Consider the following 23,448-nt stretch of genomic DNA (forward strand, 5'->3'; position numbering starts at 1 on the left):
TGATTTTAATCTGTTGAAAAGACAGAAGGTAGTCGTTGTACAGAGCCCATCACATATTCTTTTACCAACGAATATATATAAATGTTATTGTTATTACATTCATATATACATGTTATTGTCATTATATTCAGATTTAAATGTTATTGTTATTATATCAATATACTAGTGTTATTATTATTACATTCATATACGATATAAACACTAGTAAATATTAATGTTAGATGTTACAGGTTGTTGGACAGAACCAATGGCATATTCTTTTACCAACGAATAGTGGGATTAACCGTACATTTTAATGCCCCTGACGCTGAAGACAAACACTAACAACCAGGCTGGGCAACAAATAAAACTTCCCATCTAATGAAGCTATAGTTTACGTCTTCAGTGAAAACAGTGTCATTGTTAATCAGTAACTGTCAAGCGACTTTTTTTTCGTTTATTTGCTATCAAGCTTTAATACTAGTTAATAATTCTTTAATCAAAACGTAACGAAACTAAATTAGTGTTAAATTTAAAGAAGTTAACTCTTTGTAATCAGTATTAATTTATTGTATTAATGTTATTAGGTCTGGGTGACAGCAGGAACGCAAGTGTTTTTCACCTTTGGTATTGGTTTCGGTTCCGTCGTAACTCTTGGAAGCTACAACAAGTTTAGCCACAACTTCTTCCGGTAACAAAAAAAACAAAATTATTTTTTTTTTTTTATTTGATTATTTAACAATGATTCGCACAAAAATGTTCAATATAATAATTTTCTGTACTCTGTATTCGTTATTCTTTCAATAGATATTATTGTACACTTTGAACACATTCATTATTGTTTCTACATCTTTATTTCTAGAGACGGAAATATTCTATGTATTGTTAACCCTGCTACTAGCATATTTGCTGGTACTGTGATATTTTCCGTCCTCGGTCACATGACCTACTTGAAAGGCGACGGGACTGAAGTTGCTGACGTTGTGAAGTCCGGTGAGATAATTCAGTCTTCTTGTGCTTCAGTTGTTTATATAAACACTAAAAGTTCTGTTTCTGTACCAAATCAACGTAAAATATTTCAGAACAAACTTTATTAATATTTTCTTGAATCTTGGTTCTAAAACATTTAAAATGAAACGTTTATTGGTAAGTTACAGTGTATCAACATCTTAATATAAATTAAGTATTATCAGACAGTGACCTGCTGTGTTTTTTACAGAGTACAAACACGGTCTTTGTTCAAATATAATCTAACATGGTGTATTTTCTTCAGGTCCAGGGTTTGCTTTCCTTGTTTATCCAGAAGTTGTTCTACAGTTGCCACCTCCCCCTTTATGGTCAATTGTGTTCTTCCTCATTCTGTTAATTCAGATAATATGTTGACGTGTGTTATTTGTTAGCCAGGTGAGCATATAATACGTTGATGTGTGTTATTTGATAGCCAGGTGAGCATATAGTATGTTGATGTGTGTTATTTGATAGCCAGGTGAGCATATAATATGTTGATGTGTGTTAATTGATAGCCAGGTGAACATATAATATGTTGATGTGTGTTATTTGATAGCCAGGTGAGCATATAATATGTTGATGTGTGTTAATTGATAGCCAGGTGAGCATATAATATGTTGACGTGTGTTATTTGATAGCCAGGTGAGCATATAATACGTTGATGTGTGTTATTTGATAGCCAGGTGAGCATATAGTATGTTGATGTGTGTTATTTGACAGCCGGGTGAGCATATAATATGTTGATGTGTGTTATTTGACAGCCAGGTACATATTTTATATTCTCATTTTCATTTAATGACATAAATATTCTTTTAAAATGGGAAAATTTTCAGAGCTCAAAATACTTTTGTAGACTATATTTTTTTAATTTACGCGTTTGTGTTATTGTTTGTCTGGAGGGAGTTTTCACGTTTTAACTGTTTCAACAATTGAATATTTAATAAGTCTGTGACGTTTGCACTTAATTACTGAGTTAATGAGTTTATTAGTTTGAGAAACACTATGAGAAAAAGATTAACAAGTAACTGACAGTTTAGTGTTATTATAAATTAGACCTGTCTTTGGTATATATAAGGTTAGTACATGAAATCTGTGGAACTAGTAATGGGAGAAATAATACAGTCCATATTAAATGTGTTGACCTTCATTGTTTTACCAAACGAAACCTGCGCAGTGGCAGAGGCTTATGAAACAATACTGTTAACAGTGTCAGAAGCTAAGGAAAATTCTGATCTAAGAATCGTATGTGCATGATCATGTGACGTGCAGTTAGTGGTTAATTTCTTGTTTAGTTAACCTCAAAATGTGTGGTGTTAACCATTCTCAACAAAATACAACCTTCTGATATGTCATTATTGTCAGAGATTCTATTTCCACTTTCGCCTTATTATCTGTTAGGACACAAGCCACGTGTCGCATGGCAACATGATTGTTGACACGCGTGCATGTTTTTTCGCAGTAAATGACTATTCGGGACTCTTGCATGCTTTCTGCACGTCGTAGTAGTGCTATTCTTGCATGCTGCCTATCCTGGCAACCAGCTACTTTGTTGCTGTCTGCTCCTTTTCTCCGATACCTGTTACATACATCAGTAATAATATTTTTATAATCTTTTACATTTGCGTAACCTGTTACTCATGGCAATAACCAACTAACTAGTTAACAGATGCTGTCGTTTTTTGTAATGTACTACATTTGTTTGTCATAAATCACTAATGCATTATATGGTTGATACCTGCTACGTATGTTTGCCACATAAATGTAGTTCTAGCTTCAAATTGTTGTATCCATCAACCGTTACTTGATACATGTGTTTATATGCTACAAGTGTTCCATGTGTCACCTGAGCTTACATTATTATGTTCTATTTTATATATAACAAATCAAAGAATGGATGCGTAACCACATATTGTTTAACTGTTTATCGCTGGTTAAGTATTTTAATATGTAAGAAATTTCAACAGGGCCCGGCATGGCCAAGCGTGTTAAGGCGTTTGACTTGTAATACGAGGGTCGCGGGTTCGCATCCCCGTCGCGCCAAACATGCTCGCCCTATCAGTCGTGGGGTGTTATAATATGACGGTCAATCCCAATTTTGTTGGTAAAAGAGTAGCCAAAGAGTTGGTGGTGGATGGTGATGATTAGCTGCCTTCCCTCTTGTCTTTCACTACTAAATTAGGGACGGCTAGCACAGATAGCCCTCGAGTAACTTTGGGCGAAATTCAAAACAAACAAACAAGTAATTTCAAAGTACCATTTTTCAGTGATTCATAGAGATAAACTTCTATATAAAAAAACTCAATACTTTAAACGTACTCTTACGCAAGATGAAGTATTAGGTTATCAAACTAGATAATAACACGTATGTTTGAAACTTTATTATATAAAACATTAATTCATTAAATATATATACGTATACAATTTATATAGATCTGTCTAACTATGTTATTATGTTACTTTGATCTTATGTTATGACAACATGTGTACTGATATTTTTCTGTTTTTGTTTTTCATAGTTCTACACCGTGGAAGCTCTGATAACAGGAATTGTGGACGAATGGGCATCTGTATTGAGACCACGAAGGAAATTATTTACTATAGGTCACTGAGGTATGTTCCATAATATTAAAATCAATAAACGAGTAAAACGAAAACCACAGTTGTTACAGTGTGGTTGTTATAGTAAGAAGTTGGTAATAACAATTGTAACAGCATGGTTGTTATAATGAGAAGTTAACATAAGTTTCAGGGACAACAAGGGATATATTGGTCCATCTCAGCTGTCCCACCCTCTAAGCCAAACTAATACTATTAAAAACAATTAGTCATCACTTGTCATTCATATATGTATCAAGTTTCTTTTAAACTCACTCAAATTTACTAACATATCTTCATATGCACTGGAAAATAAAGTTGTCATTTTTTATATTTCCTAAATCTATATTTGTGTCACCAAGTTCTATACTTCTCACTATTAAGTATGAAAAATGTTGATGCATCAACATTATAAATCCTTTTACAATATTAAACATTTGAATCAGATCGCCTCTAACTCTTGAGAGAGAAACTTTTAAGGATCTTAATCTCTCCTCAAATGACAACCCCTCCATCCCAGGCACCATTTTAGTTACCCTCTTCTGAATCATTTCCAACAATTTCATTGCTTTCCTAGGGTAAGAAGCCCAAGACTGAACACAATACTCCAAATGCAGTCTAACCAGTGACCTACACAATGAAATTATAACATATTTATACTTGTATTCAATATTTCTGTAGATACAAATTAAAATACTATTTGCCCTACCAATATTAGCAACAGCACGCTGCTTGGATTGCTTAAGAGACTGATCAGCCATTACAACAAGATCATTTTCTTTCATGACATTGTTAAAATTATTCCCATCCAAATTATTCTTATAATTCAAATTATTATCACCCACATATAATATTTTGCATTTATCATAATTAAAACCCATCTGCCATTTATTCACCCAACTCATTATAAAGTAGCAGCATCCTCTTCACAGCCAGCAACACCCAAGACCTCGGTGTCACCTGCAAACATAAGTAATTTATTGACTTTCTTTATCAATGTTATTAACGTAAGTCAAAAAGAGTAAAGGTTCTAAGACTGATCCCTGAGGTACATCTCTTGCAACATTAATCTAGTTTAACTGAACTTCATTTACACCAACCCTCTGCTTTTGAATTCAGCCACAGTTCTATACAGTTACTTAACTTATCCTAAGCTCCTGCAGAGATAAGTTTCTTTACAAACCTTTTATGTGGCACTTTGTTTGTTTAGAATTAAGCACAAAGCTACACAACGGGCTATCTGTGTTCTGCCAACCACAGGCATTGAAACCCAATTTATAGTGGTGTGAGACAAGAGACACGCTGCTTTCCCACTGTGGGGAATGGCACTTTGTAAAATGATTTTTGAAAATCCATATATATCACACCTACACCCTTACCCTTATCTACATGTGCAGTAACATTTTTAAAACATGCAAAAAGATTTGTAAGGCAGTATTTTTCCTTAGTAAAACTATGTTGCTATCCAATAAAATTCTAAACTTGTTAAATGACTTTGCAAAGTATCTTTTATCAGACATTCCAAATCTTTTCTCACAAATGAGGTAAGACTGACAGGCCTTTAATTACTGGGACAACTTCTATTACCTTTCTTGAAGATAGGAGTCAGATTAACCAATTTCCAATCAGTTGGTACTTGTACATTATTCAAGGGCTTAAAACCTTGTTGCAAGTGATCACATGACCTTGTTTAAAACCCTTGGTGAAGTATTATCTGTTACAGGAGCCTTAGCATTCTTTAAATATCCCATTTTTTTAACCAGCTCAGAATTAAGGCAGCCATCTTCTTTGATCTCGTTTCCATTTATCAACTGTTCAAGATGTGAACAGCTTAAGTCTTCATTAGTTAAAACTGAAGCAAAATCAGAATCTAATAGTCTAGGCATTTCATGATCATCAGATACAAGCCTTCCTTCATCATTCCTCATGGGTCCTATCTCCATCCTCACATTTTGTTTATTCATAATGTACTTTAAAAAGTTCTCACTGTTAATTTTTATGTTTTAAGCCAAATTTTTGTTATAGACATCTTTCTGGATATCATAATTTCTTTTTTGACCAAATTTCTTGATTTTCTATAATATTTTACAATACCAGTCAATTTAAATTTCTTTAGTGTGTGGTACTTTTCTTTGATTCTATCTCTTATTCCCTTTGTGAACCAACCTGTTTTTTTACTTTAGATCCCATTTTGTTTCTGTAAGGAATATGTTTATCTTGAATCTTTAAAAAATTATCTTTAAACATTTTCCACAACTGAGTAGTGCCTCAAAATAACTCAGCTGTCCAATTCAGAACACATCTCTTTCAAATTTGCTTTTTTTTAAATTTGGAATCAAAATATCATTATTTCCAATTTCTAAATGCAGCTAAATATCAAATATAATACAGCAATGATCACTTGTACCTAGGTGCTTCCTAGTTTACACCCTCTTAACCATTTCTATATTAGAATTTAACAATAAATCTAAGATAGCATTATTTACAGTAGGTTTCTTAACCAATTGTTAAGAAATCCATCTTGAAAAGTTTTCAGAAACGTTTCTCCCTCATGTTTTGAGGTATTTTCATTTCCCAGTCATTATATCTGCACTTAGAACTACCCTTAATTATGATTTCGTTAACAACTGAGATCTTCATCTTATTACAAAGTTTCTTCCTGATTTCATCAGTTGCATCTGGTGATTTGTGACACATTCTTACTGAAAGCTTTATCCCTTGCTATCCACTAACAGAAACCCAATCTCCTTGCTATTATCCTTAATATTCTCAACTTCAACAGTATGTAACTCACACTTTACATAGACAGCCACTCCTTCCCCTTTCTTTAATACTCTATTCCTATTAAGTTACCTATAATCATGTATTCCAAACTCATCTACATTTAACCATGTTTCAGTTATTCTAAATCTTCTATTTCTACCAGTGCCCTAAAGTCTTATACTTCTTTAACTTGTAGCATTACTATAATAACAATTAAGCCTACTCTTGTAATTTGTACTGATTTCCGATGTTAAATTTTCCCGTACATTTTAGTTTTGTTTTATTTGGTTTATCTTTACCCTTCATTAAATAGTCCTAGTTTACAACTTCCCTTACAGCTGAGTTAATAGTTTATAGACGTGTATTAAAATGCTAATTCGATTTATCAATAGATACCGCCAAAATTAATTTGAGAAATTCTCAACTTCCTTGTACATGAAAAGCACGTACGCCACTTGTTTTCAAAATATTTTTTGGAACAAGTTAAATGTACATCAAATTCTTCACATTATAGAGATATTATAAACACTACACACATACAAATATATATATGTATAGTTATCTTCCTCTTGTCAAAAGTCCACTTAGGCCTATTCAGTTACTTTAAAATTTCAGTTGACGAAACGAAGTTTCTTCTGTTACTATCTAAATATACTTCACTTACTTTATCATTGACTTGGGCCCGGGATGGCCAAGCGTGTTAAGGCGTGCGACTCGTAATCTGAATGTCGCAGGTTCGCATCCGTGTCGCGCCAAACATGCTCGCCTTTCAGCCGTGGGGGCGTTATAATATTATGATCAATCCCACTATTCGTTGTTAAAGAGTGGGTGGTGATGATTAGCTCCTTCCCTCTAGTCTTACCCTACTAAAATTAGGGACGGCTAGCACAGATAGCCCTCGAGTAGCTTTGTGCGAAATTAAAAAAAAAAAAAACAATTATCATAGACTTACCGCGGTTGTATCCTACATGTTTAAACGTTTCTACTGTCGCTTCTTCCTGCGTATTTCCCAAGAATCGCTTGTTTAGATCTCAGAGTCTACTGATACTAATTCATTTACTTTAGAATTCTCTTTACTGAAATAAACTATTATTTTTATCTTTCTTCTGCTATTATTTTTCCTCTAACACATTAATAGTTAGGCCTATAGCAACCGTTCGGCCTTTCCCTCTTACAACAGACAACTTCTCTCTCTCCTCTTGTCTGTCTACTGTTCTCGCTTATCTCACACTATTTGTATATTTATTCCCAAATCGTCTGTTCATTATATTCTCTGCATCAATGATTTATAAACACAACACCCAATACACGTCTATTTTAAATCTCTTATAAAGTAATTAAAAGTAAACAACTAAACAATCATAAAACATTCTTTCGAAAACTAAACAAAATTACTATTATCGAAACTAGACAGTCTTTTATATCATGGCAATAAAATGAACTAGGATACGAATGTGAACACTTGACAACAGCAATGTTTAACCAAGCAAGTGTCAATTACCAATATATTAATTTTAATTAGTAAAATACCCAATATCAAGACAATAACAGTTTCTTTGTTGTGGTCAAGGTATATGTTCATGAATTTACTGATGACAGAACTGTCCAATAATATTTCAGTTATTCATAACCTGAATTTGTTTTTTTATTTTAGTTTTATTGTTAAAACTAATTACCTTTATTGTTTTCTTTTGTTTCTTATTTTGGGGTCTTATATTCATTTCAGTTGATGAATTATTTTTACCAGTATCGTAATAATTATATTTTATTACACGTTTCATCTTTTACAGTAAGTAAGATTTGTTTTCAAAACATACATAAAATCAAATCATATTTACTGTAAAAATGACGTAATAAATAAAACTTACCATAAGCACAACTCCCAATACTATTATATTTATTCAGTAACGTTCCACTTCTAATATATCTGTTTATTTCTGTGGCTTTACCATGGTGTTATCTTGTATCTAGAATATGGAAACTGTAACTTGTAATAATATATATTTAATCAAAACGAAACTGTTAAGTACTAATTCTGACTGGATTTTGTTAAACTGATCGTATTATTCACTAAAATAATCATTTTACTTTTCAGGGGGGGCATGTACATATTTCAACTGACGGATTATTATTCTGCCAGTGGAATGACTCTATTGTTCACTGTTTTCTTTCAAACTATAGTTATTACATGGGTTTATGGTAAGTTTCAAATGGCATGTCCTTCATTGGTAAAATAGACCATTGTTTTATACATCACTTCCAACTTCTAATACATCTGTTTATTTCTATGGTGTAAGATTTTTATGTTAAATGTGGTGATGTGTTATACGTACGTTGATCCTGGGAGGATCTGTTGTACACAAGCTAGCCCTAAAAGATGGTATTTGCGAGTTAACTCAATAACGTACTGTTATACTATATGCAAGTTATCCCTAAAATGGGCTGTATTATTCTCAGGTTAACTCTAGAAGATGGTGTTTTATTGTTTTCTTTGGAGGTGTTAATTAATTATTCATTACCTTTAATCCGTGTATTATTGTACTCAATAGCCAATACTTTTGACAATTTAATTTCTTTTCATTTATTGCGGGATTTTCAAATGTTTTCAGTGTAAGCCAGTATTATTAATTAACAATTGGACATTTAATTTGTAGATTTGTTTGTCTTTTGAATTCAGGTTTTATGTCAAGTGTTTTTTCACATAAAAATTCTAACCTCACCCCACCCCATCCCAAATCTCTTCCACCACCACACTTCACTCAACCCCACACCACCCCATCCCGAAAAAAGAAGAAACCAGGAGAATCATTGCAAGGAACTAATAAATATTTTACAACGACAGCAACGCTGAAATCAAGGGTTCGATTCCCCTCGGTGGGGTCAGCAGATAGCCTGATGTGGCTTTGCTATAAGAAAACACACATACAAAGATTTATTATTATTATTGAGAAGGCCTTGTGAAAACAATAATACTTCTTAGGTTTATGATGTTTAAATGGATAATATAAGACCAAGTAGCCTAATAATTCCGCAAGCTTAACAACAAAGTTTAAATAAATGTATAAAGATTTTAAACGAAATATGAAAAATCATTTTTCATTAAAGGGGATAAATTGTACTCATTATTAGGTTTAATTCTTTCACTGGAATTTTAAATTTATTATTATCATATTTAAGTTATTTCTTCGAATAAACGGTACTGTTAGGCTTAGAGTTCCATAGCTAGAGTTTACATGATGCATCAGTCCCTAAAAGGCCTGGCATGGCCAAGCGCGTTAAGTCGTGCGCTTCGTAATCTGAGGGTCGCGGGTTCGCTCCCGAGTCGCGCCAAACATGCTCGCCCTCCCAGCCGCGGGGCCTTATAATGTGACGGTCAATGCCACTATTCATTGGTAAAAGAATAGCCCAAGAGTTGGCGGTGGGTGGTGATGACCAGCTGCCTTCCCTCTAGTCTTACACTCCTAAATTAGGGACGGCTCGGTGCAGTGGGCTAACAACCTACTCACTTAAATACCTGTTCATGAAACTCCAAGTGATTGCGGCCCTATGTTCCTCGACGGAATCGAGTGGTAGATGAATGATGAATCAGTCCCTAAGCGTACTTTCAAAATAGAAGTTAAAGTTAATTAACAGAGCTTTAAAGACTTCTGTGTGCGAATTATTTTCAAAACGTGTAACTGGTTGTAGGTCTAATTATTGACAGAATGTGTACACGTCATCATTACGAATTTGTTACGTTTCTCATTTTCCAAAAGTCTTGAAGAAAATTCATTCAAAATTAGGCTTAAAAATTATTATAGGGTGAATGATGTACAAATATGATTCGCAATTTCTACCTCTAAGCAAACACTTAAAATTATTTCATGGTTTATTTGTTTGCAATTAATCACAAAGCTACACAGTGGGCTGTCTGAGCTTTGCCCACCACAGGTATCGAAACCCGGTTTTAACGGTGTGAGTCCATAGACATACCGCTGTGCCACTAGAGGGCGTACTTTTATTATTCGTGTTATATTAAGAATACAACCCATAATTTACTAATACAGCTCTTTCATCTGTTTAGTAGAAATATATGATAAATAAACATTAATAAACAATATTTCTGACTTACAAAACAAGTATATGTCTCATAACTGTTCTTTCCTTCACGTCAGTGTGGCCCGGCATGGCCAAGCGTGTTAAGGCGTGCGACTCGTAATCTGAGGGTTGCGGGTTCGCATCCCCGTTGCGTCAAATATGCTCGCCCTTTCAGCCGTGGGGGTGTTATAATGTGACGGTCAATCCAACTATTCGTTGGTAAAAGAGTAGCCCAAGAGTTGGCGGTGGGTGGTGATGACTAGCTGCCTTCCCTCTAGTCTTACACTGCTAAATTAGGGATGGCTAGCATAGATAGCCCTCGTGTAGCTTTGTGCGAAATTCAAAAAACAAACAAACAAACAAACAATAACCAAATAATTGACGTAAATTATTATAAAATAAAACTACATTTAATCTGCTCTGACCACCGCGACTCACCGAATCTCGGATTATAGCGTTCTAATAAATCGAGATGAAAACGTTTAGCTTTAAACTGGTTGCATTACAAAGATAAAAACAGTGTTAAAATTTGAAAGTGTCATGGCATATGTAACTTATAACATCGCAAATACAACATGAATACAGTGACATATTTTCATAAGAATAACTTGCAGTAAGAGCTGATACATGGAATGTGTGTATAAGTTGTAAAAATATATGTTATTATATAAAGATACTAAAGTTTCTATGTTTTACACAGTTCACTGTAGTTGTCTTTGGATAGTTAAAATTTCAAAGTTTAAAAATTCGTGACAAATAACTTCCAATGCTGTAGCTTGAAGCCCGAAAGAAAACATAATTTTCCATATACATACATGTATAACGTTCTAAAGTGTCTGTTAGCAACCTTTTCGGGATTAGGCTCATGTTATTCTTGTTTATATAATACTTAAAAAGTAATAGCTTACTGAACTTAAGAGTGTACTAGTTTTATCTCTAAGCTCGTTTTTCTTGTCCAACAAGAACAGTGTAAATACACCCATTATAACAATGCAGCTCATATTAGACAGTGCATGAATATTGTTTGTACACTAGGCTTAAGAATACATGTAGTAAAGCTAAGAGTGAACGTACTGTGTTCATTACTTAAGGGCCCCATTCTAACTAGTGACTCTATACAAGTTCAGAACTCGTATTAACTGATAATAATAGGTTTGACGTTTTCTGTAAGTCAGTATAAGTGTGGGTTACAAATGTAACGTTTCATCAAACAAAACCTCCAGTCATTCTCTCTCATGTCATCGTTAATATTTTATAAAACAGACACCTAATCGCTGACGTTGCGAAAGCATAGTGCATAGTAAACAGGCGTTAATGTGCTTATATTATTAATGTTCTTTACAAAGAAAGAAGGCATTAAAGGTTTGACATTATCAAGCGTAAACGAGAGGAAATTAAAGGTATTCGCATTATAAAATGTATGATGAAAGAACTACCAAGCACTAACACGTTGATATATCAAGAGCAGACACGTGAGAAAAAATGTTAACTTCTCTTAACGTCTGATATTTGAGAAACTGACCTTTAGTGTATTAATATAATCAAAGTTATTCACAGGAGAGTTTGTTTGTTTCTAACGTACTAATGATTTAAAACAAACATTAATGTGAAGATATTAACCAAATAATGTGGCCCGGCATGGCTGCAATTTGTATTGTCCAGGCCCGACATGGCCAGGTGGGTTAAGGCGTGCGACTCGTAATCTGAGTGTCGCAGCTTCGCATCCAGGTCGCGCCAAACATGCTCGCCTTTCAGCCGTGGGGGTGTTATAATGTGACGGTCAATCCAACTATTCGTTGGTAAAAGAGTAGCCCAAGAGTTGGCGGTGGGTGGTGATAACTAGCTGCCTTCCCTCTAGTTTTACACTACTAAATTAGGGACGGCTAGCACAAAGCTACTTGAGGGCAATCAAAAAATCATAGCAAGAGTGTTGAAAGTGATTATTTAAGTTTGGTTGTATAACGTGGCAAACAAACAAACCTACCACGTTATACAACCAAACTTAAATAATAACTTTCAACACTCTTGCTATGAGTTTTTTAAATCAGTAAATATTAACTCACCAAATAAATTGAATAATAACTCTTAAACTAAACAGTTTTGTATATCCAAAAAATATTAATTACCAATTTGAAATCATTCTTTCCCCAACTTATGTGTCTTCAGTGAAGTTATAATTTATAAAGCTTCTGTAATAAATAATCATTTTCTTTGAAACAAACATGGATTTTTAACGCGATAAGAGACAGTGGAACTCGATTTATGTTTTCTTGTCCCGAATTTTCACAAACTTCACATCGATAAAAAAATTAAAATAAAATCTATGTAAAGTTTGTGAAAATTCGGGACAAGAAAACATAAATCGAGTTCCACTGTCTCTTATTAGTGAAGAAAATCGTCTGATCATAGAAGTTCTTCTATTGTTGTCTTGCATCTGGCTTTCTAATTCAGTTAAACAGCAGTCAAAATCTTCTTGTGGATCTAAATATGTTTCAGGAGCTTACTTTTCTCAATTTTTCTATGTACTCTAGTCCTCGGAACACTCTGATTCTGATGTATATATATATTCATAAAGAGCCAATGCCAAGTTACTTTAAGAAATCTGATAACAATTCGTGATGCAAGCCAAAGAAAAAAAAAAGAGTTAAATTATAAAACTAATTATATTTAGCTCTCATAAACTGAAATGATCAAACTTCTGTATAAACCTCACCAAAACTGTTTTTATTGTGCACTTGATATTGGTGACAATGAAATCAGAAAAGCAAGTTTTATATTATATTATAGAGGAAACGAGACTCTAATTCACTCACACCACGTAAAGATGAACTAGATGATAGTTATGATACAATACCTTTGGCCATAGGTGTATTAAGCCTTACTCAAGCTGCATCCAATTGTTTATGTTCAGTTTTTGTTTTTGTTTCTAGTTTACCATAAACAACAACAGATGTAACGTATATCATTTTACCCTTTTTTCTAGCACATTTGTAAATATTATGTCGTTATGATTGATAGTTAGTTTACAAGTAAAACCAACAATTAAAGTAGGTAAAATAAAAGTGAATTATTTGAAACTCCCTTCAAAATGTAGTAAATAATTTATTCGTCATATTAATTTCACACTCCAATGTACTTGATTGTATATTTTGAACAAATGGTTCTGTACTTTGAGTTTAATTAAGACGTTAGGTGATAATTAGAAAAGAAAATATTGAAATATCGGAAATAACACGATTTGTTTTGTGTAAATATGTTTGTTATCAACATACACTTGTAATTTAGTGTTCAGTGAATATTGTTTTTACATTTTCAAACCTTATAAATAGTATGTAAATACAATTATTTTCCCTTTATTATATTAAATTACTGAACACTTCACGTTTATGAAGATCTTTGATAAATTTAATAATTTTCTGATATTGCAATTTACCCTTACACGGACAATAAATAAATAGTTTATTTACGTTTAAAAGCCGAGATGTGTAATAAAAGATGTTATGTTTTATTTACAATTCAAGAATGTAGTTCCCTAACACAAAATATGAAAGTACTAACCTCATATTTCTGAGCATACTTCTATGCATATTAATAAACAATGGAATGGTTTATTTCTAAATTAATATTTGTAGCTACTGTGTGTTTGTGTATTTCATCCTCCGTATATGTAATGCAAAGACTACCATGCAGATTCCATATACAGATGAAATTGACGGTGAGTGATTTGACTTCGTACACGTGCAGGTAATAATCACAATAAATCTAATCTTACGATGAGTCTTTAATGTAGATTTCTGGTCCAGTGTCCTCCGGAGGTTCTGCGGTAAGTCTACGAACTTATGGAGCTAAAATTCGGGTTTTGATTTCCCACGGTGAACACAGTCTGATTTTCTTCTGTCACAAACAGAAATCAGTTCCTATACTAAAAACTACCAGTAGTATAGTAGAACAATACTGTATTAAAACATAGATTGTCGAGTGAACCAAGGAAACCTTCAGAGTAAATATTATCAATAACTATCAGTAATAACAACAATATTATATTAGAACATAGATTGTCGAGTGAACCAAGGAGGCCTTCAGAGTAAATATAATAAATAACTGTCAGTATTGACAACAATATCAGAATAAAATACAGATTGTCCAGTGATCTACAAAGGCCTTCGGAGTAAATAGTATAAATAATTACTTCAATTAAAAGATCAGTTTTCAGGTTTTATTATCAATTAATAGCAGTATAATATAGAAAAATATAAATCACGAAATAATATCAAATAGATATACAATTCAATATTAATAACTTAAGAAATAAACAATGTTCAGTCAGCATCCTTTAGAATATTATATAACACACGAGTATTAAGCCCGTGTTGTCTTGTGTTACACACAACACACACAATTTAAATATTTATTTTCTATTTATAAACAGCACACGAGTGTTATATCGGTGTTCTATACTATTATACACGATATGCAAGTGTTAACACTGTGTTCTCTACTATTGGCCAGGTGGTTAAGGCGCTGGACTGGTAATCTGAACGTCGCTGATTCGAATCCCCGTCGCACCAAACATGCCCTTTTAGCCGTGGGAGAGAAATAAAGTGACGGTCAATCCCGCTATTTGTTGGTAAAACAGTAGCCTAAAGAGTTGGTGGTGGGTGGTTATGATTAACTGTTTTCCCTCTAGTGTTACACTGCTAAATTAGTGCGGCTAGCGCAGATAGCCCTCATATAGCTTTGCGAGAAATTCAAAACAAACAAATCAAGCTGTATTTCGTTTGTCTCTTCACAACCAGTCTTTCCATTTACATCTTACTGTGAAGTCTCTCTTTAATTCTTACCTTAAATGCTATTATACAACTTAAGTTGGAAGTGGAAACGTTATGTAATTTTATTTGAAATAAACAAATATCGATACAGATATTTGATTTGCGTTAAGAAGTGTCAGGCCTTTCGTTTGGCTTCCTAGTTATGGCTTCATAGGTATGGCTGGGGACTTAAAACGCCTGAAACCGCTAACCTGATACGTACCTTCAAAGTTAACTATAAACAAACATTTCCTTCCTGCTTGTGCCAAATTTTGTTTTCTAGATATCTTGTCGTTTAACATTTTCGAAGTTTATTCTCTACATTATATAGGAATAAATTTAATGAATCAGCTTTTTGTTTAGTTGGAAAATAGCTCAGTGAGTCGTTCTTTTTTTTTAAAACTAAAGGAAATGGTATTAATTACATCAGCTGGAAAAAAGTGACATTTTAGTATTAATGTATGTCTAACAGTAAGACACACCATTCTTTTTGTCCACCAGATTTTCATTTGAGGCCATGTGTTAGATGACCTGACAGGTTTTGTTATGAAGCGAAAGACGTGTTTATTTTATATATCTCTGTTAATCAAATACGATTCACATTTAGTATCGAAAGGAAGCGGCTATGTTTTAATCTTAACCTAAAACATACAGAACAGTAAAAGAGGTACATGTACTTACTTTAAGTGTCTCAATTTATTTTATAACCACTATTTCAAGTTTCATAACTGTAAACACATTTGCAAGTGTCGTAGTGCAAGACTTGACTAACAATTGTTCAAATTGTAATACTCAAAGGAATCAGGACAAATCGTCGCATTTTTTATAAACAAATCACTACACGTCATTCATTATTCGCACTTGTTGATAAACTCAACACTGAATGAATATTTTATCTCTACACATAGCCAATATCACTTCTCAGGTTACTGTTTTTTGTTCTCTAAACAACTGGAGGCCAACATTACACCTTAAGCGACTGCCTATTGATATTCTAACATATGGAAGGTACAATCAAATCATAAGTAAATGTTCTTTTGTTGTTGTTGTTATAACGGTTAGAAGTGAACACTACACCTTAAGCGACTGTCTATTGATATCCTAACATATAGAAGGTACTATCGAATCATAAGTAAATGTTTTTTGTTGTTGTTATAACAGTTGAGGTGAACATTACATCTTAGGCGACTGTATATTGTCATTTTAAAATGAGGAAGTCACCACCGCATCGTAAGTAACTAATTTTTTCATTTAACACCAAGAGGTTTTTAAGTGACTGATGTTTATATAAATAAGGAAACTGGAGTGAGATTTGTGATGTACGTTTTATTGAGACACAAACAGAACTGACCGACAAAGCGACCTTCAGGTTTTTGATATTCGAACTTTTCTTTAACAGATCTGTCATGACGTCAAGGAAATAAAAATTTCTACGGGGCAAAACTCACTTAAGGATATATTAGGACTACTGTATTAACTAACTTAGGAAAAGAGTGGACGTTTGAAGCACGGGACATGAACTTCACACAGCAACCGAACAACAAACAACAGAAAACACCTTTCTACTCTATTGTTCATGGTTTTTACTTACTGCTTGAGGCAGCAAGTCAACAACCAACCATTCAGTAGGAAGCGCCTCTAGCATAATTTTATTAAATCAAAGGGTGAACAAAATCAACCAATAAAGTGCAGAACGAAGAAAATCCTAATTTCTGACCAACCCTGGCTTTAATAAATGTACATAAGAATAAGAACGACTTTGCAATGTTGGAATTATTTTGTTAAACATATTGTCAGATTTAATATTATCTTTCTGAATTTCATTTCTAGATTTTATGCTTGAAAGTTTGTTTAAGAAATTTAGAAAACTATATAAACAAAGAAGAAATTGTGGCAGTTTAAAATATAAAATTTTAACAAACGAAACTTAAAAATTGATCTACTTGAATAAAACGTAAATATACATAAGTAACATCTCTTGGAACATACAGTTACATAATGTATTTGATTGTACGGAATTAATGTCTCCCTAGATGAATTATTGTGTATATGTGCACATGAAAATGGTTTTAAATGAAACAATTTAGGGTGTGGGTGCACATAGAAGTTGTGTCTAATGGATTAAATGAAACAGAACATTTAAACAAATTTATTTTACTGGTTTTCTGAGGTGTGTTTATTTCTTCATCGCTTCAACTGTACATGTATATAACTGTATGCTTTTTCAACTATATATATATACATATATGTCTTGACAGTGTATTTTGTTTTCTACAGCATTTGTTTGTGTTAAAGTTATGTCCATGAATAAAGTATCTTCTGAAAATGAAACATCAGAAATCGTCAGTGTAGAAAATGGAGTGGAAATGATTACAATACCTGATGAAATGAACCAGTCGGTAACAAATCCAGATAAGGAGAAAGAACCAGAACGTGGAGAATGGGAAGGAAAACTGGACTTTGTTTTAAGTTCTATAAACTACGCTGTCGGTCTTGGAAACGTATGGCGATTTCCATACTTGTGTTATGAAAATGGTGGAGGTATGTGTCTTGTGGTTTAATCCAACATAATATACATGAAACCTTTACCTTACTAAATGTTAAATCGATGGTTCTAATAGATTATATGTTGTTGTTTGTTATTTAGGGGCATTTTTGTTTCCCTACATCATCTGTTTAGTCTTGTGTGCTGCTCCTCTATTCTTCCTGGAAGTGGCCATTGGTCAGTACCTCAGCGTTGGTGGTATCGGGGTCTGGAATTTAGTTCCTATCTTTAAAGGTAGCTATTGTTGTTTACTTCTAGTGCCTTAGTATTTTTCACCTTTTCCGGATAAATATAACTCATACTTGTGTCTCAAATATGTTAACAGTTCTTATATTATGTAATCTATACTTTCACTAGGAATTGGCTTTGCTTCAATGGCCATCGTTTGTCTTTATAATATCTACCACGTGGTGATAATAGCTTGGACTTTATTCTACTTCGTGTTCTCAATGACGTCACCACTGCCTTGGGAATCGTGTGGTAATTGGTGGAACACAAAATACTGTATGAAAGAGGGAATCAACATCACGAATCTCAATATTACAGCCACCGAAGCAAAATCACCTGTAACCGAATTCTGGGAGTAGGTTTAATTTTTTTATTTTTCAGATGAATTTATTATTTTCGATCAATAGATATGAGTCGTATTTGGATCTAGTGTTCTCAAAATATTGTTTTCTATGTATATATACACATATATATATTACAATGGGAGTACAATTAAATAACTATTTTCTATCAACATAATGTTATTATTTATTCATTTTCCACATTTGTACACTGGTTTTTAGTCCAGTTAACTGTTTACCAGTAATTTATATTTTCTACTTTAATTTATAAAATATATATTGTCGATAGTCCAAGATGTTTAACTTGTCCAGCCACAATGGATTTTAAGATATATTTTATTTTAAGATATACCACTATGTAAAATGATAATATAATTTATTTACTAACTTATAATATATGTGGTTTAAGTGTGTAGAACAAATAACTAATCCTTTACATTTAAGTTTCAATCTAGGAAGATCTCAGAGTAATAAAGATCTTCCCAATTGTATTGAAATTGATCCCATTAACAAACATTCATTTACTGATGTCAAAATAACTATCTTGGAAAATCATACAACATAAATCTACTAATAAAAAGAGGAAAATATTTTGAAGAAAAAACTCCTTATTCTTATGAATTATACAATGATTTTCAAAACAAAACTGCTGAATCTTTAAATAAAATTATTTGTATTAGAATTTCAATTGAAATAAATACTTGTAATAGTAAAAAAAAAAGAAGTAAAGGTGGCTTCCTAGTGGCATAACGGTTTGTTCGCAGACTGATAATGCAAGAAACAGATATCTCAATGTGTATCTTTGTGCTTAACAATGACAAAGTTAAAGGTAAAAATATAAAAAAATTGATTACTTTAGATAATTTGTATGAGAATGTAAGATACTTCTTTTAGCAGATATGTTAACAGCTAAAATTAATAATAATAGAAGTTTTTTTATATAAATGATAGAAAATTTAAATATTTGTAAAATAATTGTTAAATTTTGAATTTAAACATCTTTCTATTAAAAGTTTAATGTTAAATTTTGTTTAATATCATTTTTTAAATAAAAGAGTGGAGGTTGGAAATTTTAACTTTTAGAATTTTTAGGATGCTTTTATTTCTACGATTATTTTGCATGTGGAGGTTGTATCTGAATATTAAGCATAACTGCCTTCTCACAATTGGCTGCAGCCGTATGAAAGGCAGTAGGAGTTGAGATATTACGTTTGTAAGCACTCAAATTCTAACCCTTAAATGATTTTACATACCTGCTGACTAGTCTGACATCAGTGTCTGGATTTTATCTGATAACATAATGTAATGACCACTTACATTATTTGTTGTGATTCATGGTTGAGAAATAAGATTAATAATTCAAAATAACTGTTTAATTTTAATTCTGTTATAATGTTTGTTATATATATATTTTGTGGAAGTTGGTTAAAAATACAAGTACATCATTCAAAGTCATTATACGTAAAAAGGTAATTGTTCCAGAGGAAGCACACTTCCTCCAGAGGTACACATGTTTTAATTAGGGAAGTTTAGAAATAGTGTTTCAAAATTATGTTGCATGTGAGTCACTATTCTCACAAACTACCATTGCCTTTGTTTCTCTTCCTTTTCACAATATGAGATTAGTGATTTCAGTACAGTATGTGTCAGTGTGTAGAATTCTGTTCAAAACAGATGATGCTTACTGTAGCTACATCTAGGAATAGGCTTAACTAACAATGACTGTAATAATAATGGACACCTCATGTGCCAGTTTATGATGCACCATGTACCTTGTGAGAATTTTACCCAGTTAAACTTGTTATTGTTAATCTAGTAAGATAAAATTTAGGACATATATTTCTAAGTATAATTGGTTTTTAAATAACCTTCTTTGTTTCTCTTATTGGCTTGAAAGGTACTTATAATACCATAGTAGACAGTTTTATCATTTAATACTCAAAAATTAAAATTATGAAACCCTAACTGAAGTTGGTTAAATAGTATATTTCAATAATACAATATTTATTACTCTTTTGAAGGTGTTGAACATTACAAGTTACTTCAGGAATACATGACTTGGGAGGTGTGAACATGGAACTGAGTTTGTGTTTGTTACTTGCCTGGTTTCTGGTTTATTTGGTCATCTTGAAAGGACTACAGAGTAGTGGCAAGGTGAGATTTAAACTAAAATAAAACTTGGAAACAAAAGAAAAAGGAAGGATTGTATAAAACAGTGTTACAATAATCACAAGGAAAGATAACCTAATGACATAAAAAACCCTACCCTTTCAGTAATCATAAGAAAACATCACCTAATGACATAAAACACCATTACAGTTATCATAAGAAAACATCACCTAATGACATAAAACACCATTACAGTAATCATAAGAAAACATCACCTAATGACATAAAACACCATTACACATAAGAAAACATTAATGACAGTTATCATAAGAAAACATCACCTAATGACATAAAACACCATTACAGTAATCATAAGAAAACATCACCTAATGACATAAAACACCATTACAGTAATCATAAGAAAACATCACCTAATGACATAAAACACCATTACAGTAATCATAAGAAAACATCACCTAATGACATAAAACACCATTACAGTAATCATAAGAAAACATCACCTAATGACATAAAACACCATTACAGTAATCATAAGAAAACATCACCTAATGACATAAAACACCATTACAGTAATCATAAGAAAACATCACCTAATGACATAAAACACCATTACAGTAATCATAAGAAAACATCACCTAATGACATAAAACACCATTACAATAATCATAAGAAAACATCACCGTTTATTTAATCCAATAATCTTTAATGTTTCTAGCATTAATTATTTCATTTCTTTGGACTGTTTTACTTCATTATTTGTTTATTGTTTACAGATTATTAAGGTGTCAGCAGTCACTCCATACGTCATTCAAATCATTCTTCTTATTCGTGGAGTGACGTTAGAGGGCGCTGGAGACGAACTACTTTTTTTACATTACTCCAAAATTTAACAAACTTTTGGATCCCAAGGTTCGTTTATGTTATTGTTATTACATGCATATAGTAATATTATTGTTATTATATTCATATATAAATGTTATTGCTATTACATTCATATATAAATGTATTTGTTATTATATTCATATATGTGTTATTGTTATTACATTGATATATAAATGTTATTGTTATTATATTAATATACTAATGTTATTATTATTACATTCATATACGATATAAACACTAGTAAATATTAATGTTAGATGTTAAAGGTTGTTGGACAGAACCCATCGCATATTCTTTTACCAACGAATAGTGGGATTAACCGTACATTTTAATGCCCCTGACGCTGAAGACAAACACTAACAACCATGCTGGGCAACAAATAAAACTTCCCATCTAATGTAACTGTAGTTTACGTCTTTAGTGAAAACAGTGTCATTGTTAATCAGTAACTGTCAAGCGACTTTTTTTTTCGTTTATTTGCTATCAAGTTTTAATACTAGTTAATAATTCTTTAATCAAAACGCAACGAAACTAAATTAGTGTTAAATTTAAATTTTCTTAGAAGTGAACTCTGTGAAATCAGTATTAATTTATTATATTAATGTTATTAGGTCTGGGTGACAGCAGGAACACAAGTGTTTTTCACCTTTGGTATTGGTTTCGGTTCCGTCGTAACTCTTGGAAGCTACAACAAGTTTAGCCACAACTTCTTCCGGTAACAAAAAAAAACTTAAGAATTTTTTTTTTCGATTTGATTATTTAACAATAATTCGCACAAAAATGTTCAATGTAATAATTCACTCTACTCTGTGTTCGTTATTCTTTCAGTGTTTCTGTTTCCATGGATATTATTGTACACTTTGAACACATTCATTATTGTTTCTATATCTTTATTTTTAGAGACGGAAATATTCTATATATTGTTAACCCTGCTACCAGCATATTTGCTGGTACTGTGATATTTTCCGTCCTCGGTAACATGGTCTACATGAAAGGCGACGGGACTGAAGTTGCTGACGTTGTGAAGTCCGGTAAGATAATTCAGTCTTCTTGTGCTTCAGTTGTTTATATAAACAGTAAAAGTTCTGTTTCTGTACAAAATCAACGTGTAACAGAATATTTCAGAATAAACTTTATTAATATTTTCTTGAATCTTGGTTCTAAAACATTTAAAATGAAACGTCTATTGGTAAGTTACAGTGTATCAACATCTTAATATACACTAAGTATTATCAGACAGTGACCTCCTGTGTTTTTTACAGAGTACAAACACGGTCTTTGTTCAAATATAATCTAACATGGTGTATTTTCTTCAGGTCCAGCGTTAGCTTTCCTTGTTTATCCAGAGGTTGTTCTACAGTTGCCACCTCCCCCTTTATGGTCAATTGTGTCCTTCCTCATGCTGTTAATTCTTGGAATTATCAGCCAGGTGAGCAGATAATATGTTGATGTGTGTTATTTGATAGCCAGGTGAGCAGATAATATGTTGATGTGTGTTATTTGATAGCCAGGTGAGCATATAATACGTTGATGTGTGTTATTTGATAGCCAGGTGAGCATATAATATGTTGATGTGTGTTATTTGATAGCCAGGTGAGCATATAATGTGTTGATGTGTGTTAATGTACGTCAACATTGTGAAATATTCAGAGACTAAACACTGTCTTTCGTTTTTGTTTCAAATTTATACGTTTCTCTTATCGTTTGCTTGGTGGGAGTTTTAACGTCTTGTGCGTGGCTCAACGTATGGAATCTCCTTGGAAGTGAAATAAACAATTTCAGCAGTATAAAACGTGAGTAATGTTAACGTGCGGGTGTTATTTAGTACGTCCGTTACATTTTACCCAATTACACATTTCAACGAAGAACAAGAGATTTTCGAGAGAACCGATAGGTATGGGGAAAACAATTAGCAAGTTGCGACTGTTTTTTTGGGATTTAGAAATTCTGCCAATCCCTCAATGAACGTAAGGCTAGTACGTGAAATTTGTAAAACTTGTAGTTGATGAAATGAAAGGATATCATTGTCATTAATTGCACTGACACCTGAGTAGTAACAGGAGCTAACGGTAGAAGCTACGAACTGTTTTAC

The 23,448-nt window shown here is 32.5% G+C and overlaps 1 protein-coding gene and 1 long non-coding RNA gene across 2 annotated transcripts; both read left to right on the top strand.

Annotated features, from left to right (window-relative positions):
- The first annotated feature begins 519 nt into the window (after positions 1 to 519).
- On the top strand, positions 520 to 1,377 carry LOC143242197 (uncharacterized). Its single transcript, XR_013022561.1, has 3 exons — positions 520 to 670; positions 842 to 972; positions 1,253 to 1,377. It is a non-coding gene; the product is annotated as an uncharacterized LOC143242197 (long non-coding RNA).
- Positions 1,378 to 16,395: 15,018 nt separating this feature from the next.
- On the top strand, positions 16,396 to 22,071 carry LOC143242644 (sodium- and chloride-dependent GABA transporter 2-like). The gene is made up of 7 exons (XM_076486120.1): positions 16,396 to 16,460; positions 17,508 to 17,771; positions 17,878 to 18,009; positions 18,133 to 18,358; positions 20,366 to 20,498; positions 21,248 to 21,383; positions 21,968 to 22,071. Exons 1-5 carry the CDS (start codon positions 16,439 to 16,441, stop codon positions 20,370 to 20,372), a joined length of 651 nt encoding a protein of 216 aa, XP_076342235.1. The 5' UTR covers positions 16,396 to 16,438; the 3' UTR covers positions 20,373 to 20,498; positions 21,248 to 21,383; positions 21,968 to 22,071.
- Positions 22,072 to 23,448: the final 1,377 nt, after the last annotated feature.

Source organism: Tachypleus tridentatus, unplaced genomic scaffold, assembly GCF_004210375.1.
Source record: "Tachypleus tridentatus isolate NWPU-2018 unplaced genomic scaffold, ASM421037v1 Hic_cluster_2, whole genome shotgun sequence".
In the NCBI taxonomy this organism is placed as follows: domain Eukaryota; kingdom Metazoa; phylum Arthropoda; class Merostomata; order Xiphosura; family Limulidae; genus Tachypleus; species Tachypleus tridentatus.